The sequence below is a fragment of the Vipera ursinii genome (genome assembly GCF_947247035.1).
Source record: "Vipera ursinii genome assembly, chromosome: 15".
In the NCBI taxonomy this organism is placed as follows: Eukaryota; Metazoa; Chordata; class Lepidosauria; order Squamata; family Viperidae; genus Vipera; species Vipera ursinii.
The window spans coordinates 3,671,697-3,691,447 of NC_139528.1; the positions used below are offsets into that span (position 1 = coordinate 3,671,697).

The 19,751-nt window shown below is 50.7% G+C and overlaps 3 protein-coding genes across 9 annotated transcripts in view; 1 reads left to right on the top strand and 2 right to left on the bottom strand.

Annotated features, from left to right (window-relative positions):
- Nucleotides 1-526: 526 nt before the first annotated feature.
- On the top strand, nucleotides 527-3,495 carry PPP1R14B (protein phosphatase 1 regulatory inhibitor subunit 14B; the record flags this gene model as incomplete). The annotated part of the gene is made up of 3 exons (XM_083373963.1): nucleotides 527-670; nucleotides 2,209-2,241; nucleotides 3,077-3,495. Coding segments are annotated over 3 exons (246 nt in total), but the record flags the coding sequence as incomplete, so codon positions are not given.
- Nucleotides 3,496-8,086: 4,591 nt separating this feature from the next.
- On the bottom strand, nucleotides 8,087-16,287 carry FKBP2 (FKBP prolyl isomerase 2). Of its 5 annotated transcripts, none has more exons than XM_083374059.1 (6): nucleotides 16,145-16,287; nucleotides 12,758-12,936; nucleotides 10,385-10,497; nucleotides 9,796-9,842; nucleotides 9,556-9,591; nucleotides 8,087-8,297 (listed from the first exon to the last, which is right to left on the bottom strand). In XM_083374059.1, exons 2-6 carry the CDS (start codon nucleotides 12,923-12,925, stop codon nucleotides 8,236-8,238), a joined length of 426 nt encoding a protein of 141 aa, XP_083230185.1. In that variant the 5' UTR covers nucleotides 12,926-12,936; nucleotides 16,145-16,287; the 3' UTR covers nucleotides 8,087-8,235. The 5 variants fall into 5 exon arrangements, with proteins under 5 accessions (XP_083230185.1, XP_083230187.1, XP_083230186.1 ...); XM_083374061.1 differs by lacking the exon at nucleotides 16,145-16,287 and adding an exon at nucleotides 15,307-15,439; XM_083374060.1 differs by lacking the exon at nucleotides 16,145-16,287 and adding an exon at nucleotides 15,262-15,386.
- A 733-nt stretch (nucleotides 16,288-17,020) lies between these two features.
- The window catches only part of VEGFB (vascular endothelial growth factor B), a 147,975-nt gene continuing 145,244 nt past the window's right edge, over nucleotides 17,021-19,751 (bottom strand). The window contains exons 7-8 of one of the 3 annotated variants that reach the window (XM_083374039.1): nucleotides 18,733-18,861; nucleotides 17,021-17,782 (exon numbers count right to left, since the gene is read on the bottom strand). In XM_083374039.1, the coding sequence (XP_083230165.1) occupies nucleotides 18,753-18,861 (109 nt within the window). In that variant the 3' untranslated portion in view covers nucleotides 17,021-17,782; nucleotides 18,733-18,752. Of the gene's footprint in view, nucleotides 17,783-18,136; nucleotides 18,862-19,751 lie in introns of those variants that run through there. The other 2 variants (XM_083374040.1, XM_083374038.1) reach the window with 2 other exon arrangements.

The following is a 19,751-nucleotide window of genomic DNA, read 5'->3' on the forward strand; positions in this document are numbered from 1 at the left end:
CCGAGCAACTTCAAGCCGGGTGGACTTCAACTCCCAGAATTCCTCAGCCCAGCGAGCGAGCAAGCTAGCAAGAAAGCAAGGTGGCTGGGGGATTCTGGGCGTTGAAGTCCGCCCAGCTTCAAGTTGCTTCAGCTTGAGCCACGCCAGGTCGGTGGGTCGACTTGAGAGCCAAGTGAAGGCTGGGTTTCAAAACATCCCAATGGGGCTCAAATAACAGCTGGACACTTGGGCAGCCAACAGGAAGATGCAGAGAATGGTCCTAACTGCAAATGATCTTGTCTTTTTCTGGGGGAGAGGCAGGGAATGTTGGCCCCGTACCCCTTTCTCAACAAGGAGAAGTTTAAATTGCGGGGGGGGGGAGGAGAAGGTAAACCCCACCCCCCAGATGCTAGACTCAGCTACGGAAAGCAGCCAAACTCTTCCCACTTCGGCACCGGTTGGGAAACTTGACTTTTGAACCGCGTCCGTCTGTTGAATTGAGGCCACGTTGCCCGGGGACCCGTCTTGCGTCTTCCCCGTTTTGTGATTCCCGACGAGAGGAACGACAGCTTTAAAAACCTGGCTTTCCTCCTCCTTTTTCTTCCAGGAAGAAGAAATTCCCGAGTTAGAAATAGATGTGGATGAACTTTTGGATATGGAGAGCGACGAATCGCGGAGCGCTAGGGTGAAGGTAAAAAAAAAAAAAGCAAGAGAAGCGTCTAATAATGGTCAGCCGCACAGATCGCGGCGGTCCCAAAGGTGCTTTTTTTTTTTCCAGGAAGCAACTGGACTTCCTTGTTTTTCCTTCGAAGGCGTTTCGCTTCGCCTCCAAGGAGCTTCTTCAGCTCTGCCTGGAGGGTGAGGAATGGAAGGAGTTGTACTCCTAGTAGACCGCTGGTTATTTGCATCCTTTTTAGAGAGTCGTTGAGGCCACTTGGGAGTTTTCCCTGCGTGCTCAGGGTCACCTGAGTGGTTGCAAATGGGTGGGGAGCCTTCTTGGAACTGCCGAAAGGACCATTTGCAACCACTCAGGTGACCCTGAGCATGCAGGTAAAACTCCCAAGTGGCCTCAACGACTCTCTAAAAAGGATGCAAATGACCAGCAGTCTGCAAGGAGTATCAATCCTTCCATTTCCCCCACCATCCGGTTAGAGAGTCGTTGAGGCCACTTGGGAGTTTTCCCTGCGTGCTCAGGGTCACCTGAGTGGTTGCAAATGGGTGGGGAGCCTTCTTGGAACTGCCGAAAGGACCATTTGCAACCACTCAGGTGACCCTGAGCATGCAGGTAAAACTCCCAAGTGGACTCAACGACTCTCTAAAAAGGATGCAAATGACCAGCAGTCTGCAAGGAGTATAAATCCTTCCATTTGTCCCACCATCCGGTTAGAGAGTCGTTGAGGCCACTTGGGAGTTTTCCCTGCGTGCTCAGGGTCACCTGAGTGGTTGCAAATGGGTGGGAAGCCTTCTTGGAACTGTCGAAAGGACTATTTGCAACCACTCAGGTGGCCCTGAGGATGCAGGGAAAACTCCCAAGTGGCCTCAACGACTCTCTAAAAAGGATGCAAATGACCAGCAGTCTGCAAGGAGTATAAATCCTCCCATTTCCACCATCCATCCGGTCAGAGCTGAAGAAGCTTCTCGGAGGAGAAGCGAAACGCCTTCAAAGACAAAGAGGGAAGCCCAGGTGCCTTGGGAAAAATCACTTTTGGGGAAAGGGAAGCGTCTCTTTTGCCCACACAGGCACACACTAGTTACAAGAGGTGCTCAAGAAAGGGGGTGAACGGGTGTCTCATTGTGTCCACACACAGGTGTCAAGAAGGGCTCGAGAAAGGGGGGGAGCTGTGTGTTTTACTGTCTCTACACAAAAGTTACAAGAAGAGCTTAAAGTGTATGCGTGTGTCTCATCGTCTCTCTCTCTCTACACGCACGCACGCACGCTACAAGAGGCGCTGGAGAAGGGGATGTGCACGTGTGTTTCACGGTCACTTAACGCCGGGGCCATCACAAGACTCCAACCCCGGGCGGGTCCTTGTAAGCAACCGCCCAAAAAGCAGACGTAAATTCCAGCTGGGATGTGTAACCTTAACCCAAATCATAATAACGGAAGAGGGATTTTTTTTTAAAGAAATTGCAGCTTTCCACCCTCAATGGCAAGCTTTTTTTTTTTTAAAGCCTAGAGCTTCTCTGATTTTGTCCCCCCCCCCCCCGTTTCCTTTCACCCCGTTGTAGGAACTCCTGGTCGACTGCTACAAGCCCACAGAGGTATGTCTTGGCTTATTCAAACAACAACAAAAAAGCTTTTCTCTACAGCCAGCTTATTGGCGGTGCCCCCGTGCCGCCGCCCCCCTTAAACTCCCCAGGAAGAGTGCTAGTCCTTACTATCTCGTTCCCAGCAGCAGCTGTGAAACAGCTGCTGCCTCCATCTCCGTGGGTCTTGGGTGCCCCCCCCACCCAGCACCTGTTAGGGGAGGAGGGCTGCGGAGAAGACTGGTTTGCCCCCCCTCCTTGCCTGGCCCCTTCTCCCAAGCCTGGCCTCCTGAAAAAGAGTGGGGGGGGGGAGTGGGTGAAACGGGTTGTAGTAGGCAAAGCAGGAACAGCTTCATTATGGTGCAAAAAAAGGATGCTGGCTGGGGGATTCTGGGAGTGGAAGCCCACCTATTTTAAAGCATTCCCAGCTGGGGCATTCTGGGGTTTGTAGTACACACTTCTTAAAGCAGGCTGGCCGGGGGATTCTGGGAGTGGAAGTCCACCCTTCTTAAAGCATGCTGGCAGGGGGATACTGGGAGTTGAAGCCCACCCCTCTTAAAGCAGGCTGGCTGGGGGATTCTGGGAGTTGAAGTGCACCTATCTTAATGCATGCTGGCTGGGGGATTCTGGGAGTGGAAATCCACCCTTCTTAAAGCATGCTGGCTGGGGGATTCTGGGAGTTGAAGCCCACCCCTCTTAAAGCAGGCTGGCTGGGGGATTCTGGGAGTTGAAGCCCACCTAATTTAAAGCTGCCAAGGCTGAGAAACCCTGCTACGGCCACCGTGCAGGTGAATCAGGTTTTACTCGGCCCCTGTCTGAGCTTTTTTTTCTTTCCTTTCTGTCCTCCCAGGTTTTCGTAGCGGACTTGCTAGACAAGATCCGAGGGATGCAGAAGCTAAGCACCCCCCAGAAGAAATGACGTGCTGTCCGTCAGCAGCCGTCCTGCGTGGCCCCTGCCATTGGGGGCCCGTGTGTCGCTGAAACGTCGGCAGGGCTAGGTTTCCAGGGAAGGGGGTGGGGGGAACGCTTTCACAGGGCTGGGGAGGATCAGTTAAATCCCACCCACCCACCCTGCCTCGAGAACACCGCGAAAGAGCAAGATTCTCCGTCTGGGGATGCTTTGATAATCACAAAGAATCGGTCGCCTTTTTAGCAATATCTGCGCTGCCCACCCCCAGCCCCCACCCCATCTGTCCTGACTCCCAAATGAGTGTCTGTGTGTGCAAAGGGAGGGCGGGGCACTTGTTCTCAAGGGGAGGGGGAGCAGAAAGAGAGTAGGACCTTAAAAAGAGATCTGGATGGGGGGGGGGAAAGGGTGTATCTGGATTTGGGGGGGAGGGCGGTTTGTTTTTTTTAATTATTGTGTTTTTATATAAATTTAATAAAAGAGGCTTTGAGAAGAGGCAGCCTGGTTTTTGCAACGGGGGGTGTGTGGGGGTGGGAAGGGGAGAAGAGGGAGGATGAGAAAGCTTGCGTTAATTTTTTTTTTTAAAAAAAACACTCTGTTTTGGCAACCCTTCGAAGTTACAATGGCTCCGAAAAAAAGTGACTTACAACCGGTCCTCGCAATTACAACCGTTACAGCATCCCCGGGCAAACGGCACCTATTTTCCATCACTGAAGCATCCCGTGTGTGTGTGTGTGTGTGTGTGTGTGTGTGTGTTACAGGATTGCATGAATTCTGGGAGTTGAAGCCCACTCCTCTGAACAGTTTGCCAAGGCTGAGAAAGATTGATAGGTATATCTGCAGCATCCTACCTTAAAATGGGATTTAAAGGGCCGTGTAGTTTCCATTTGTGACTCTCCCATTGAGAAGCCAAGTCAGGGAGGGAGGGAGATATGTGTGTGTGTGTGTGTGTGTGTGTGTGTGTGTGTGTGTGTGTGTGTTTTGTGTTGTAAGCATGTGCGCACACATGTACTCACACATCCAAAAAAAACCCCCAACAACTATCCATCCTCTGGCTTCATAAGATGGTCAGGTTCAACCAATAGGGTGCTATAGTAGCTAAGATTCCTCCTCTCAATTGTCCAATCAGAGGATGGGCAACTTTAAGGCTGGTGGACTTCAACTCCCAGAATTCCCCAAGGAGTTGAAGTCCACAAGCCTTAAAAGTTGCGACGGTTGGACACCCCTGCCCTAGAACAATTGCCCAACTGCGGTCTCTCTTTCACAGAAGACTCAAAAAGGCCGACGGGTGTTTTGATTTAAGGCCACCTGGGAGAATCCCGCGGTAGAAATAAACGACGCTCCGGCCTGCACAGCTTTCCTGCAGCAAAACCTCTTTTTTTCCCCTCGCTGGGAATTATTAACGGGGAAAACCCAGCATAACAAGCTAGCTTATTCCAGGACTCGCGGCTCAGCCACATCTTTCTCCTCTTTTAAGCAACGCCGTCGGGGGAAATCAACCCTGGCTGGCGGTCTTGGATTACGGAATGAGAACTGGAAGGGACCTCGGGAGGTCTTCTAGTCCAACCCCACCCCACCCCCTTCGTAAGCAGGAGACCCTGTACCATTGACTGTCCAATCTCTTCTTTAAAAAAAAAAAACCTGTTTCTCGGATCACTAGGGAGGTGGGGGAGGAGGGGGGGAAGGAGAAGAGGACCTCTGAGTAGCCCCCACCCCCAGCAAGAGACCTCTTCCTTTCAAGCCGATTCTAATTAGTGGTGAAAAACAAGAGACAGACGGCAGCAGCCAGGCCCCATAACGAGAGCAACGCCTTTGCCTCGATTGTCCCAACGGAGTTGCAGACGGCACAGCCTCTCTCTCCCCCTGCCCCCCCCCTTTTGAGGGTAGCGGTTGAACACAGCAAGGAAGGAATGCTTTGCGGGGCCTGGAGCTAATCCCGGCGTGTTTCCGGCCTTAAGTCACCGCTTGAGCAAAAAAAAGCTTAGCCCCTCTTTCGCTCAGACCATGCTGGCTTGTCCACGTGGCTTAAAAGGTGGCTTTCGGCCAAGGACGGCCCCTTCTCTGGTGGCGCCCAGGCCTAAAACCACCTGCCTCCAGAAGCTGTGAACCCTCCCAACACTGGAAGCTTTTTAAGAAGAGACCGGACGGCCATTGGTCCGAAATGTGATCGGGTTTCCGGCCTGAGCAAGGGGGGTTGGACTAGATGACCTCCAAAGGTCCCTTCCAACTTTTACTAGCATGATTAGAAGGGGACGGGAAGAAGGAGCTGACTTTGGGGGAAAAGGCTACACCCGGAATACCCCACCCAGCTTTGGACACCCCGTTGCAAAAAAAAAAAAAAAAGATGCCAAGACTCTGGAAAAAAGGTGCAGTGGGAAAAGCAAGTAAAGATAAGCAGGCATATACATAGAATGAAGGCTATTGCTAAGCACATTTGATTGGTGCTTTAGATTGTAAGCCGCCCTGAGTCTTCGGAGAAGGGCGGGATATAAATGGGATTAAAATAAATAAATAATTAAAACGCATGAAGAACGGCTGTGGGAATTGGGTTTGGCCAGTTTAGCTGAAAGAAGGAGTAAGGCTGAGGTGGCAGCGGCCTTCCAATATTTGAGGGGTTGCCACAAAGAGGAGAGGGGTCCACCCTATCCTCCAAAGCACCCGAAGGCAGGACGAGAAGCAACGGAGGGAGAACTAATCCAAGGAGAGAAGCAGCCTGGAATTAAGGAGAAACTTCCTAAAGAGTGAGGACAATCAACAGCCTGCCTTCCAAAGTTGTGGGCGCTTCATCACTGGGGGTTTTTAAGGAAAGATTGGACAACCGTCTCTCTGAAATGGCATAGGGTCTCTCTTGCTTGAGCAGGGAGTTGGGCTAGATGACCTCCAGGGCCTCTTCCAACTCTGAAAGGCCGGGAGCGTCTACCAACGGGGTGAAAACGGACGACTAAAGGATGCTAGGTCCGGAAGAGGTTCGGAGGCCGGCTCGGGTCTCTTCCCAGTGAGAGGAATCTCATCTCCCGATTTGAAAGCGTCTATAGAGGAAGTCCTCCATTTACAACCATTCACTGAGTGACTTTTCGAAGTTACAACGGCACTGAAGAAAAGTGACTTGCAGCCGGTCCTCGCACTTAGGACCATCGTTGGCATCCACATCTCATCAAAATCTGGACGCTGGGCAACCGGCGTGTATTTTATGACGGTTGCAGCGTCCCGGGCTCACGTCATCCCCTCCTGCAATCTTCCAACAAGCGAAATCAAATGGGGGGGGAAGACTAGATATTGCTTAATAACCGTGTGACTCGCTTAACCGCAGTGATTTGCCTAATCGGGGCAAAAACGGTCGTAAAACAGGGTGCGACTCACTTAAGCAGCGCCTGGCTTAGCAATGGAGATTCTGGTCCCAGTTTTTGCAAGTTGAGAACAAGCTCTATAGCTCTGCAGAGATTCCCAAGAACTGCTGCACGCGCACGCGCACACACACACACACACCCTCTGTTGGCTTAAGGGACAAAGCCAGTTAGGCCCCAATGTGATTCTCCCCACGTTTGTATTAAAAAAAAAAGACAGCATAAGCCACGACTTGAACCGTTCTCACATCGTGGTGTGATGAAAACCGCCACTGTGCCTACAATGCAAATTTCTCCCACCGCAAGGCGTTACGGACTTGTTAACCACGAATGTTTGGCACGGCACGGGCCACCCTGTTAGCTTCGTAGCTAGACAATGCTGGCCAAAAGCCAGCCTTTTTGCACTCCCCTTTAGCGAGGCGATGCGCCCCTCCCCGCCCGCCCGCCCAGCCATTCCCTGTTCAGCAGTGCAAACTCATCCTGTTATCTCACTTTCTCACCAGTTCCTTGCGGCAGGAACTTCCGTTCCTTTATTTACGGAGTTTGTCCTTAAACAAACCTCGCTTTTTTTTCCTGCAAAGTCAAGGCAGGAGGAAAATGGCCTTTTGTTTTTCTATTTTAGCAGATGCTCAGCGGCTCGTTTGGGATATTCTCTGGAAGGGGTCCCAGAATTCCATGGGGCAGCACAGGAGAGTTTTAGGGGGTCTCCTCTCCATCCAGGATACACAAGGTCTAAGGCAGGGTTTCTCAACCTCGGCAGCTTTAAGGTGGGTGGACTTCAACTCCCAGAATCCCCCAGCTAGCACGCTTTAAGGTGGGTGGACTTCAATTCCCAGAATTCCCCAGCTAGCATGCTATGGATTAATGGTGCAGTGGAGTAAGTTTTACTCACAGCTGACTTAGAGGGCAGGGACAAGCCGAGTCTTCACCAGGATTTCTCAATGTCAGCAACTTCAAGTGGGATGATTTCAACTCCCAGAATTCTGGGGCAGCCAGAATTCTGGGAATCGAAATCCACGCATCTTAAAGCCTGCTGGCTGGGGAATTCTGGGAGTTGAGGTCCAGCAGTGTTAAAAGCCTGCTGGATGGGGAATTCTGGGAGTTCCAAGTCCACCCATCTTAAAAGCCAGCTGGATGGGGAATTCGGGGAGTTGAGATCCAGCAGTGTTAAAAGCCTGCTGGATGGGGAATTCGGGGAGTTGAAGTCCTCCCATCTTAAAGCAGGCTGGCTGGGGAATTCTGGGAGTAGAGGTCCACCCATCTCAAAGTTGCTACGTTTGAGTAATCCTGGTCCTGACTGTTGAACAGGCAGCCCTTCCTGCTCCATTTAGGACCCCTCCCTCCTACCCCCCTTCTTCCTCCTTGGGGTTAAAAGCCCCAGGACAACGGCTAACCTTTGAAACCCAGGGCAATGCCTATCAGTTTGGACCGTTTTCCCCCAAGTCACGGGGTCACGAGAGGGCAGGAGATCATCCTGGCAAGCTGACCCCTCGCGGACAAGCGAGGGCCAAAAATAGGTAACCCTCTCCTCATCCCGTCCTCGGCTGGCCCGCCTGCCCACGGACGACTTCCTCCCCCCCCCCCCCCGCATTCACGGGAACAAAAATCTGATCTGTGCTTTTTTTTTATTGATTGATTTATTTGGCCCACCTACGGGCCACACACCACCCTTTCGACAGATCCTTCTCCGGCCTGTCCGTCCGTCTTTCCCCCGCGCGCCCTTCCCCAGAAGCCCCTCTTCCTAGGAGAGACGTAGAGCTATAGTTCTTGGCGACGCTCAATCTTCAGCAGTTCCACTTCAAAGATTAGCGTGGCGCCGCCTGGGAAGAGCGTGGGAAAAGAGAGAAGTCAGAAGGCAGAGATGGAAGGCGAGAAGGGCTCCGGGGGTGGGGTGGGAGGACTGACATTTGGATGGGTGCTTTTTTTTTTTTTTTTAAACCCTCGTGGCTGGATGAAGTCAATCCGTACAAATGGAAGAATATTTTGATGCCCACAAGGGATGGATGGCCGTGAAAGTTGATGGGAGTTAGCGGAGAGGGCTAAAGCGACTGCTTTGATTAAAGAATTCAATTGTGTTTCTACTTGGAAACCGTTTCTGGACTTTATGCTTGAAGTGTATGTGTGTCTTTGGGGCGGGGGGGGGGGGAAATATGAAAACTTGATTTTGGGTTTTACTGATTGGATAGGCCTGTTGTTATAGGAACGGCTAGTATACAATTATATACAAGTAAAATGTCGAGGTTGTATGTTGTTGCCTTATTCTACTGAGCCGAAGAGAGTCCGAAGTCAAGGCTTTTATTTCTTTTTCCCTTCACCCTACACTTTTTCCTCTTCCCCTTCTCCTCCCCTCTTCCTCCATTATTCTCATTTTTCTTTTGTCTTCCTGCACTTTCTATTTTGATAAAAACTAATAAAAAATTATAACTACGTGAACGAAGTCGATCCAAACAGGATGAAGTCCAGTGAAAGAAATTAAGATAAGGATGCTACAGAAGATGTAAATTCTTCGTTGCTTGGTTGACAGAATAAAATGTCCTGGTCAATGGCTGGCTGACTTTGGGCCAATCACCAGGAGACGGTGAGTTCTAGTTCCGTCTTAGGCATGAAAGCTGACTGGGTGACTTTGGGCCAATCACCAGGAGACGGTGAGTTCTAGTTCTGCCTTAGGCATGAAAGCCAGTTGGGTGACTTTGGACTAATCACCAGGAGACGGTGAGTTCTAGTTCCACCTTAGGCATGAAAGCTGACTGGCTGACTTTGGGCCAATCACCAGGAGGTGGTGAGTCCTAGTCCCCTTTTAGCGATGAAAACCGGCTGGGTGACTTTCGGCCTGTAGCGGCTAAGATGCCAGAGTAGAAACCAGGTGGCAATGAGTTCTAGTCCCACTTTAGACATGAAAGCCAGCCGTGTGACTTTGGCACAGTCGCCTTCTCTCAGCCCGACCCGCCTCACAGGGTTGTTGCGGGGAAAAGAGGAGGAGGAAGACGTATTGGATATGTTTGCCTACTGTGGGTTGTTGTTTAAAAAAATAGCGAAGGTGGGATGCATGTAAATAAACAAAACGAAGAAGTAAGATACCTGGGATTTTGGGCGGCGCTCCCCGATCTCCATAACCTGCGGGAGAGACAACAGAAGGCAAATCAGCCGGATATCAAAACAATACTAGGAAGCAACTCTACTTGAGCTCCAGAAAAACTGAACGTTGAATACGCAAAGGGGCGAGGAAGCGATGCCGGAGCATATCTGCCACCTGTCTTCAGGAGCGGAGTGCCCACCCAGCAGTGCCATTCCTGTACCGGTTTGGCTCTCGTTCCTTACCTAGCTCTGACGGGATGACTAACTTCCTTTTCTCGCCTTCGCACATCCTGAAACAACCAAAGAAAACGACAAAGAAGCCATCGGCGTTACCAATCTCGAGGGCTAGAATTTCATTCTCCACTCTTTTAAACTCTGGCTTTCCGCCTTGACCATGCCAACCCCACCATAAACTCTTTTGAAGATCCTTCCTTCCTTCCTTCCTTCCTTCCTTCCTTCCTTCCTTCCTTCCTTCCTTCCTTCCTTCCTTCCTCTTCCTCCTCCTCAAACCCCACTCCCTTCTAGCACTGACAAAGTTACCTAGTTGGGTCATGAAAACTCTTCAAGAAAACAACCAAATTCAGACAATACCAAGGACCTCATATTATTTTTTCTCTTTCTCTTTCTTTCTTTCTTTCTCTTTCTTTCTTTCTCTTTCTCTCTTTCTTTCTTCTTTCTTTCTTTCTCTTTCCTTCCTTCTTTCCTTCCTTTTTCTTCCTCAAATCTTTTCCTCTTTTCCTCTCTCTCTCTCTCTCCCTCTCTCTCCTTCCTTCCTTCGCCAAGGGCACCCCAAATCCATTCGGAGCCCTGTTCCTCAGAAGCTGGCTTTTACCCGAGCAGGCCTTGATCCCAGCCTTTGATGACTTGTCCGGTGCCCAAGGAGAAGATAAAGGGCTGATCACGAGTTAAGCTGCTGTCAAACTCCGTCCCATCTTCAAGTTTTCCCTGGGAAGGCACAGACATGAAAATTAAATTACTGGAGGGTAAAACATATAAGGAACGGTTGCTGGAATTGGGTATCTCTAGTTTAATGAAGAGAAGGACGAGAGGGGACATGATAGCAGTGTTGTTCCAATATCTCAGGGGCTGCCCCAAAGAAGAGGGAGTCAAGCTATTCTCCAAAGTGCCCAAAGGCAGGACAAGAAGCAACGGATGGAAACCAATCAAGGAGAGAAGCAACCTAGAACTACGGAGAAATTTCCTGACAGTTAGAACAATTAATCAGTGGAACAACCTGCCTCCTAAAGCGGTAAATGCTCCAACACTGGAAGTTTTCAAGAAGAGACTGGACAGCCATTTGTCTGAAATGGTAAGTGGAATTTTCCTCCAATGGGATTTTCCCATGTATTTTACCAGGAAACGTAGAGAGGGCAGGCTAGAAAAGTCAGCACCCTCCTAACTATACCCAAGCACTCTGAATTGGTTGGCAATGTCCATTTTGCACTATGAGTCCATGGTGACCTAACCCTAAGTGGAATTTTCCTCCAATGGGATTTTCCCATGTATTTTCCCAGGAAACATAGATAGGGCAGCCTAGAAAAGTCAGTGCCCTCCTAACCATACCCAAGCACTCCGAGTTTTTTGGCAATGTCCATTTTGCTCTCTGAGTTCATGGTGACCTAACCCTAACCCTATAGGCTTTCCTGCCTGAGCAGAGGGTTGCACTAGAAGACCTCAAGGTCCCTTCCAACATTGTTGTTGTTGTTGTTGTTATTATATGGAAGGTGAGTGAATCTGACCGACTCGTGGTTTCTTCCCATCCAAACCCAGCTGTAGGAAGCCAGCCTAAGAATATTATATGTACCCCTTTTAACAAGAAGGAGCAAAATAAGACTTTTCATCCCAGGCTGCGTTTATGCCACCGTTCTGGTTTTTCCTGCTACCAAACCAGCTGACTCTGGGAGATTCTCACTCCTCCAGCTCGTGGTTGTCCCCAAGGTGCTTTTCCAGAGGCAACTGGGCTTTCTTTGTCTTTTGCAGTAACAGAAAAATACTTGTCACTCGGGTTTTAGATTTTGGCAGCGCTTTGCTTTCCAAGCTTGCTTCAATTTATTCTATTTTATTTTGAACCTTGCGTTAAGGTGATGTTATCGTAGCAGGATTTTCTTGTCCTGTCCTGCTCAGAGGCTCCTTCGGTTCAATTCTTCGGAGGAAAAACAACAGAAAGTCCACGTAAACTCTTGAAAAAGCACCGGGTGTGTGTGGCAAATCAGCTGTCCTTTCTACCAGAGGGAGCCCACAGACATTCCCATGTTCCTAGCTAACACGTTCACCCACTGCATCCTGAGCAAGGCCTGACGCATTAAGGAAGCGTCAACCTTACCAAGCAGACAGGAAAGATGGGCAGATGAGCGCATTCTAATTTATTCTGCAGCTACACTCACAGGCAGGGCAAGGAAAGGTGTGTCCAGAAGCCGAAGGGTTTATATTGCCTGAGGTCCAGGGGAAACATGAGAACGAGGAATCAGCCACGTCGTTCTTTCTCCTTGGCAAGGGAGTCTGCCAATGACCCAGTTTTTCGTGGTTAGCTATCCACCCTCTGCTTAAAAAGTTGCCATCGCCGAGCCCTGGAATGGGGTTTGTGTGAGTCAGCGAAGGTGTGCAGCTGAAAGACAGCTGAGGGGGTGTGACTCAGAATTAGGCTGGCAGTAAAAGGGAATTTTCAAGTGGCTTCGTCCTCTTAGGGAAAATTCCTAGCGAACTCTTCGAAGCCGACACCCACAATTCCTCACTCGGCATGCCGGTGAGGTTGGCCCACCTCTGTTGCCAAGTTTGAGAAACACTAAACCAAGGGGTTCTTCCAACTTGGCCCTTTTATGACTTGCGGACTTCCGACTCCCAGAATTCCTCAGCCAGGCACGCTGGCTGAGGAATTCTGGGAGTTGAAGTCCACTCCTCTGAAAATCTATATCAGGGGTCTTCCAACTTGGCCCTTTTATGACTTGCGGACTTCGACTCCCAGAGGAATTCTGGGAGTGGAAGTCCACAAGTCATAAAAGGGCCAAGTTGGAAGACCCCTGCACTAAACAAAGCCCATCACATCACAGCGAAAGGCGATGCATCCTACACAAATACCTGGGTGCCTGTTATAATACCAGGGTTTTGTAAACTTTGCGTTGGTTTCCCACACACCCTTGAACACAGCCTCCTTCTACCTCCCATTCCCAAGTTTGGAAAGCTCTGGCTAGTCCTTGTTCATACTCACCGTGTAATGCATGTGGAGCACGTCGCCTTTTCGGGACTTGATGGGGCAGTTGTCCACCCGTTTCTTGACGCCGATCTGCAGTTTCCGTTTACCTTCCGTGCTCAGCCCCGGTGAGCAAATTGCCCAGAGGGCCAAGGTGAAGAGCGCCGCCCCCAGGTTTGCCTGCATCGCTCAAGCCCCTGCGGAGACCAAGACTGGTTAGCAGAAGCAGCAGCCAGAAATCATGACGTGACGCGGGCGGGAGGGCTTGGCAGCATGCAGCGAGCGGCGTCTTTGTAGGACGGGAGGGGATGAAGTCAACCCATCTATGACATCCATCCTGGGGACCGGGGACTTATCCCAGGTGGGAAGAATCAGCAGCCTTTGGCAGGCGGCTCTCAACAGAATGGTGTTCTTCGAATTGGGTAGTTTTCTTGCAGACCTTTCATGACCCAACTGGGTAATATGACCCAACTGAGTCCTTCGGGAGAAGGGCGGTATACAAATTAAATAAATAAATAAATAAATAAATAAATAAATAAATAAAATCAGGGCTAGAAGAGAGTGGGTTTGGAGGAGGAGGAGGAGGAATGTGAGGTCCTGGCTGCTCCCCGAATTTGGATGTTTTTTTCTAACTATTTTTCGACCCAACTAGGTAACCCCATCAGTGCTAGAAGGGAGAAGGGTTTGCTCTCTTGTTTACATACAATGATTGCCTTATCAATGTTGAACCTTGAAGCAGTAAACAAGGAAGAAGGTAAACAACAGCCTGATCAAGGAACCACCGAGAACATGCTCACCAACATGGGCAGGCCAAGCCACTGTCATACAGAGGAGGGGCCAACCCTCACTCCCTTGTAGCGCTGATGAGGTTACCTCCTTGGGTCATGAAACATCTGCAAGGAAACCACCCAGCTCGGAGAGCACCAAGGACATTCAAGAGTTCAACCCTGAGCTACAAACCTTCTCTTCTCTGGATAATTGCAGTTCCCAGAATTCACCACCATAGCCAGCTCGGAGAGGCTACGGTTTAGAAAGATCTGGAAGGCTACCTCTGCGCTATTCCCCAACTTCTCTCTTTGCCAGGCTACTTTCACGCCCATCTCGAAGGACCCCCTAAGGTCCTGGAAGGGCTCTAATAAAAGCTGGAGGGTTCATAGATAGCAGAAGAAAGTATGACCCACGCCGGCCATCTTGAATAGCCCTTTAAATAAAATTGGCTGGCCTGGTCTGGGTCTTTGATAGGCCAGTGTTTCTCCATCTCGGCAACTTTTAAGAGAGGTGGACTTTAACTCCCAGAATCCCCCAGCCAGCAGGCTGGCTGGGGGACTCTGGGAGTTGAAGTCCACCTCTCTTAAAAGTTGCCGAGATGGAGAAACGTTTCATACTGGCCGTTGAAGCTCTTACCCACCTCGCCCATTAGCGCCCCAGAGTCGTTCATGCAGGGTTGTTTTTTTTTGCACTCGAGACGCGTTTAGAGTTGCATGCTCGCCCCGGCTTCTAACCTGGCATGCACACCAGCAAGCAGACCCCCCCCCCCACTTCTCCAGAGCCTCCGGACTTACCCAAGCGGCTAGTGGCTAGTCGGGCTCTGCTCCCTCCCCTCGTAGCAGTCGCCACAACCACCGTCCAGAGTCTTTCAAGCAATCGCCACCCCAGGAGTTGGCTGAGTTGTCTCTTTGCTCTGACCCTCCCTCCCTTCCTGAAAGGATCTCCTCCTGCTTCACTCTAACCCAGGGTTCTCCAACCTTGGCTGCTTTAGGAAGAGGGGACTTCAACTCCCAGAATCCCCTGGGTTTCTCAAACCTGGCAACTTTAAGACAGGTGGACTTCAATTCCCAGAGTTCCTCAGCACGGAGGGCTGGGGAATCCTGGGAGTTGAAGTCCCAGCCTCTTAAACCTGTCAAGATTGAAAAACATTGCTCCCTTTCCTCCAGAGGAGCCGAGCTTGTCCTCCCCACCCCTCCCGGCCCGCACTACAGGTAGTCCTCGACTTACAATAGTTCATTTAGTGACCAGGCACTGGGAAAAAAAGAACTTACAGCCAACCGTTTGTCACTCTTACGACTGTTGCAGCATCCCAACAGTCGTGGGATCGAAATTCAGATCCCTGGCAAGTGACTCAGACTTATGACATATTTACATCCTGGGGTCACGTAGTCCCCTTTAGAAACCTTTTGACAAGCAAAGTCAATGCGGAAGCCAGATTGACTTAACAACCGTGTCACTAACTGAACACCTGCCGTGATTCACTTAACAACCGCAGCAAGAAAGGTTGTAGAATGGAGCGCAGCCGATTGAACAAATGTCTTCCTTGGCAAAAGAAACCGTGGCCGTCAAGTTAAGGACTACCTGTAGCTCCCACCCACCCCACCCCACCCCGTCCCCCAGCCGCCTTCCTCACATGCTTCTTAAGAGACCCCGTACCCTCCCTCGCCTTGCCCACCCTTCCTCGGGCCCTCCTTCTGGAAGGTCCAAACCCTGGCTTCGTTCACCGCGGCTTCCTCCTCGCTGCAGTTGGTCACCTTGGCCCAGACCCACATGATGCCGGTGCCCGAGGGGTTCCTCACTTTGTGCACCCAGACGTCCCCCGACGCCCCTCCTCCGGCGGGCGCGGGCTTCTCCCGGGGGATCCACACCTGGCTGCGCTCCGCTGCCCCGCTCTTCCGGGGCACGGCTCCTTCAGCCAAGGCAGCCCCGTCCTCTCGGGGGGCCTGGCCGGCTTGCGGGGCACCCAGACTTCCCCCGAAGCCTGGGCGGGGTCCCGGGGCCCCTCTTTCGGCAGCCAGCCCCCCGAGTCCCGCTTGGCCCCCGCGTGGCCAGGGAGGCCCCCCGAGAGGCTGCGGCTGACCCCCAGGGCCAGCAGCCCCATGCTGTCCTGCAGGCGCTCCTGGGGGGCCCGGACCCCCAAGTCCCAGGCCCTGTGGCTGGCCAGGCGGGGGGTCCCCCCTTTCCTGGGCTCCCCCCTCTCCTTGGGGGCCCCGCAGCCTTGGCAAAGGCCCCCCGGCCAGGAGGCCCGCTTGTCCTGCACCGCCTTGCTCTGGCCGCCAGGGGGCCCCGAGGAGGCCCCCCAAGGGCCCCCCAAGGGCCCCTCCCTGGCTGGGGGAGCCCCCCACCCCTCTGGGGACCCCCTGACGCCCCCCGCCTGCTCCTGGGGGGCCTCCCCGGCCCCCCCTTCCCACGACACCTGGGTGCCCACGTCCCTCAGCGCCGACCTCTGGGGCTCCAGGCGCCTGGCCGGGCCTTCCCGCCGGGGCTCCCCGCCTCCTCCTCTCCCTCCCCCCGCAGGCTGCCCGCTCTCGGAGCCTCCCCCGGGCCGCTGCCCCCCGCCCGGCTCCAGGCTCCTCGGCGCCCCGCGCCCGGGTCCCCCCCTTTCCTCAGGACCCCCCATTTCCCCCCCCCTCTCACCTCGCCTGGCCTCAACGGATACCACCCACCCCTCTGCGCATGCGCCCCGCTCAGCCCCGGCGCTTCCTCAGCGGAAGAAGCCGGCGCGGGCGCCGCCATGTTGTGTTTTTTTTTTCTTTTCCCCCTTCCTCCTCAGGCGGGCGCCCGCGTCACGTGATCTTGCGCTTCCCCCTCAGAGGTCTTCAAACTCGGCCCTTTTATGACTCGTGGACTTCAACTCCCAGAATTCCTCAGCCAGGCATGGCTGGCTGAGGAATTCTGGGAGTTGAAGTCCACGAGTCATAAAAGGGCCGCGTTTGAAGACCCCTGATCTAAAACTTGGTTAAAAGGCGGGTAGCTCGGCCCGTTCGCGTGACGGGCGGATGACGTCACTTCCTCCCCGGGGTTAGAGGCGGGGCTGGAGAGCTCGAGTGGGCGTGGTCGGGGCGCGTTGACACCCCCTCCCCTCCACCCAGCATTGCCGGCAACGGCAAAACCGTCCCGATAGGTTGCGCGTCGTCACGTGACGCCGCGAGCTTGACAGCGGAATATTTTGCTGATGGCGAAAGGGGCAGATTTTTTTTATTTTTTTATTTTTTTTTATTTTAATCCCGTTTATATGCGGTTGCCTACGAACGTTTCTGTAATAAATAAGTGTAACAATGATAACTTTATTGTCACTTTGAATGTACACCAATCGGCATACAATAATAATACATAATAATCATGTTATTAAATATTAAAGACAACGTTACTCACAAATTATTAAAAAGGATTAATCTTATTTTAATTGGGGTTTTATTTATACAGGGACAAATATATATATTTTTTAAATTTGTTTTTAACTTTTGTATCTTGGTTTTTTAATTACCCTGTAAACCGCCCTGAGTCCTTCGGGAAAGGGCGGTATATAAATGTAATAAAATAAATAAAATAAATAAATAAAAAATCACGTCTCTGATTGGAGAGGAGTTCGACCTGGGGGGGGGAAACAAAACTTTTTGAGCCGTAATAAAAGATGTCATAATTTTTTTTAAAAAAAATACAGCCAAAAATAAAGAGCCGGCCCTGTGCAATTTACATGGTGAGAGCCATAATAATCAGAATACAGCTGGAAGGGACCCCTAGAGGTCATCTAGTCCAACCCCCCCCTGCTCAAGCAGGAGACCCTAGCTCCATTTCAGGCAAAATGGCTGTCCCGTCTCTTCCTAAAAAGCCTCCGGTGTTGGAGCGTTCACAACTTCCAGTGGCAAGACGTTCCACTGGTTAATGGTTCTGATCCGTCAGGGAATTTCTCCTTCGTTCCGGGTTGCTTCTCTCCTTGGATTAGCTTCCATCCTTTGCTTCTTGTCTTGCCTTTGGGCGCTTTGGAGGAGAGGTGGACTCTCCCCCACTTTTGGGGGGGCAGCCCCTTAAATACTGGAGCACTGCTATCACGTCACCCTTAATCCTTCTTTTCGTTAGACTCTAGGGCTAGGCACACCCAATTCCTGCCACCATTCTTTATATATTTTAGCCCTGGAAAAAAAATAGAGGCTCCATCTCAAATGTCTGTTTGAAGATACCTGAAGCAGACAACACGTCCAGTGGCAGGGAGTTCCCCAGCTTAATGGCGGCAAACCTGGTCCTCTGGTAAATTTACACCCAGCTTCAAGACGGCTTTGGAGAGAGAGAGAGTAAACAGGACGGTCCCTTCTGTTCCCCCTGCTCCACAGAGGCCAGGCCTTTCTAAATATTGACTTATCAAAGGTTAAAACAGCAGGGGGGTGGTTTTCCTGGAAAAGCCAGGAGGGGGAGGCTTGGCTGTGTCCTTGGGCTTCCTGGTCTGGGAGGGAATCCAATCTAGCTCATGATATCGGTAATTCCCTCCAAATCCGAAATTGTCCCCAGCTCCTTGGGCTGAAAGATAAGTCTGCCTCTGAATATGGTCATTGAACAGATGAATCTGTCAGTATGGATAACTCTCGACTTAACAACAGTTCATTTAGCGACCGTTCTAAGTGACAACGCCACTATCAAACCAAATCAGTTTATTACAGCCACAGGGCCAGAAAACAGCAAAATATCCAATTGCAGGCTACTTCCATCCATCCATATATCAAAATGCACTGAGCGTGAGCTAATGATGGAAAAGGAACACGTATCATAAAATTAATTTTAAAATAAAAACCGCTGAAAAGGTCTAAAAATAATATTTGTCTGATTTATGCTTCCAACGAAGCCCCAATGCTGCTGCCCATAATCCAGCCGTCTGCGGCCCTGGAAAAAGTGATTTATAACCATTTTTCACAGTTGTGACCTTTGCAGCCTCCCCCTGATCATGTGGTCAAAATTCAGAGGCTTGGCAACTGGCCCATACTTACGACCGTTACAGCGTCCCGGGGGGTGGGGTTCACGCGACCGTGTGATCCACTTAATGACTGCAGCAATTCGCTTAATGTCGAAACGATCCTAATGCGCAACGCGCTTAGCAAACCCCCTCGCTTAGCAGTGGAAAATCTGGTGCAAGTGTGGTCGTAACCCAAGGACTTTCTGTACCCGTTTTTCTTCCTCTCGCCTCTCCCCCGCCCCCCAGCCAAACAAGCCTCTGAGCATGGAAAAGTTCACACCCAGCAGAGAACAGTCTTCGCTAGCCGAGGATAGTCAATGCTCTGTTAGGCTCGCTTCTTGCCTCCATCCAGGCTGAAACGCATCTTTTACTTTTTCCCCATGAGGTTCTCCTTCGGCGCTTCACACATCTGGAAGGACAACAAAGGAAATTTTGCCTGTTTTGATTGACAGACTGACTCCTATTTTGGCTCAAGGGGCTGCAGGAAGCAAAGGGGCTTGGGGAGAGGGGGGCTGGCTGGGAGCTCCCCCCCTTTCCCCAAACAGCACCCAAAGAAACCCCGTTTGCAATGAAAACATTTTTGCCCTCTTCCTGTTTGGCCGCATTTCTGGTTAAAAGTTCTAGAGAAAATTTTTCCTGAGGGGGGGAAAAGTTTTTTTTCCCCTCTTTCTCTCTGGCTGTTCAAATCCTGAAAATAAAGCTTCCTTTTTGGTGCCACCGGAAAAGAAAAGGGTCTGGGCTGAGTTTGTACAGCATCCTTAAACCCGTTTTGAGTTTGTTATTTATTTATTCATTTATTTCTATTTCTCTTTATCTATTTGGATCCCTTTGGCAGACCTGCGCCTTGCGTGAAGTAGGTGGCACACTAGGTATCCCAGAATCCTTTATGACATCAATGTCTTGAAGGGATTTTATTATGTTTAAGGTTGATGTTAGTAATATTGATATTAGTAGTGATATTTTGTAATCATATATATATATATACATATACATACACACACACACACACACACACACACACACACACACACACACACACACATATATATATATATATATATATATATATATATATATATATATATATATATATATATATGTCAAATGCTTGTTAACTATTTTTAGAGTTATATATATATATATCTTTGTTTATGTGTGCAAGAAGTTTTGTAGGTGCTTTATATTGGGAAATTAGTTATATAAAAGCAAACGTTTCACGCTTTAGGTACAGGGGATTGCTTACATGAAAAGAGCATGGTGAGGGGAGGGGGTAAAGGAGTTATGGTGGAACCTGGGTTG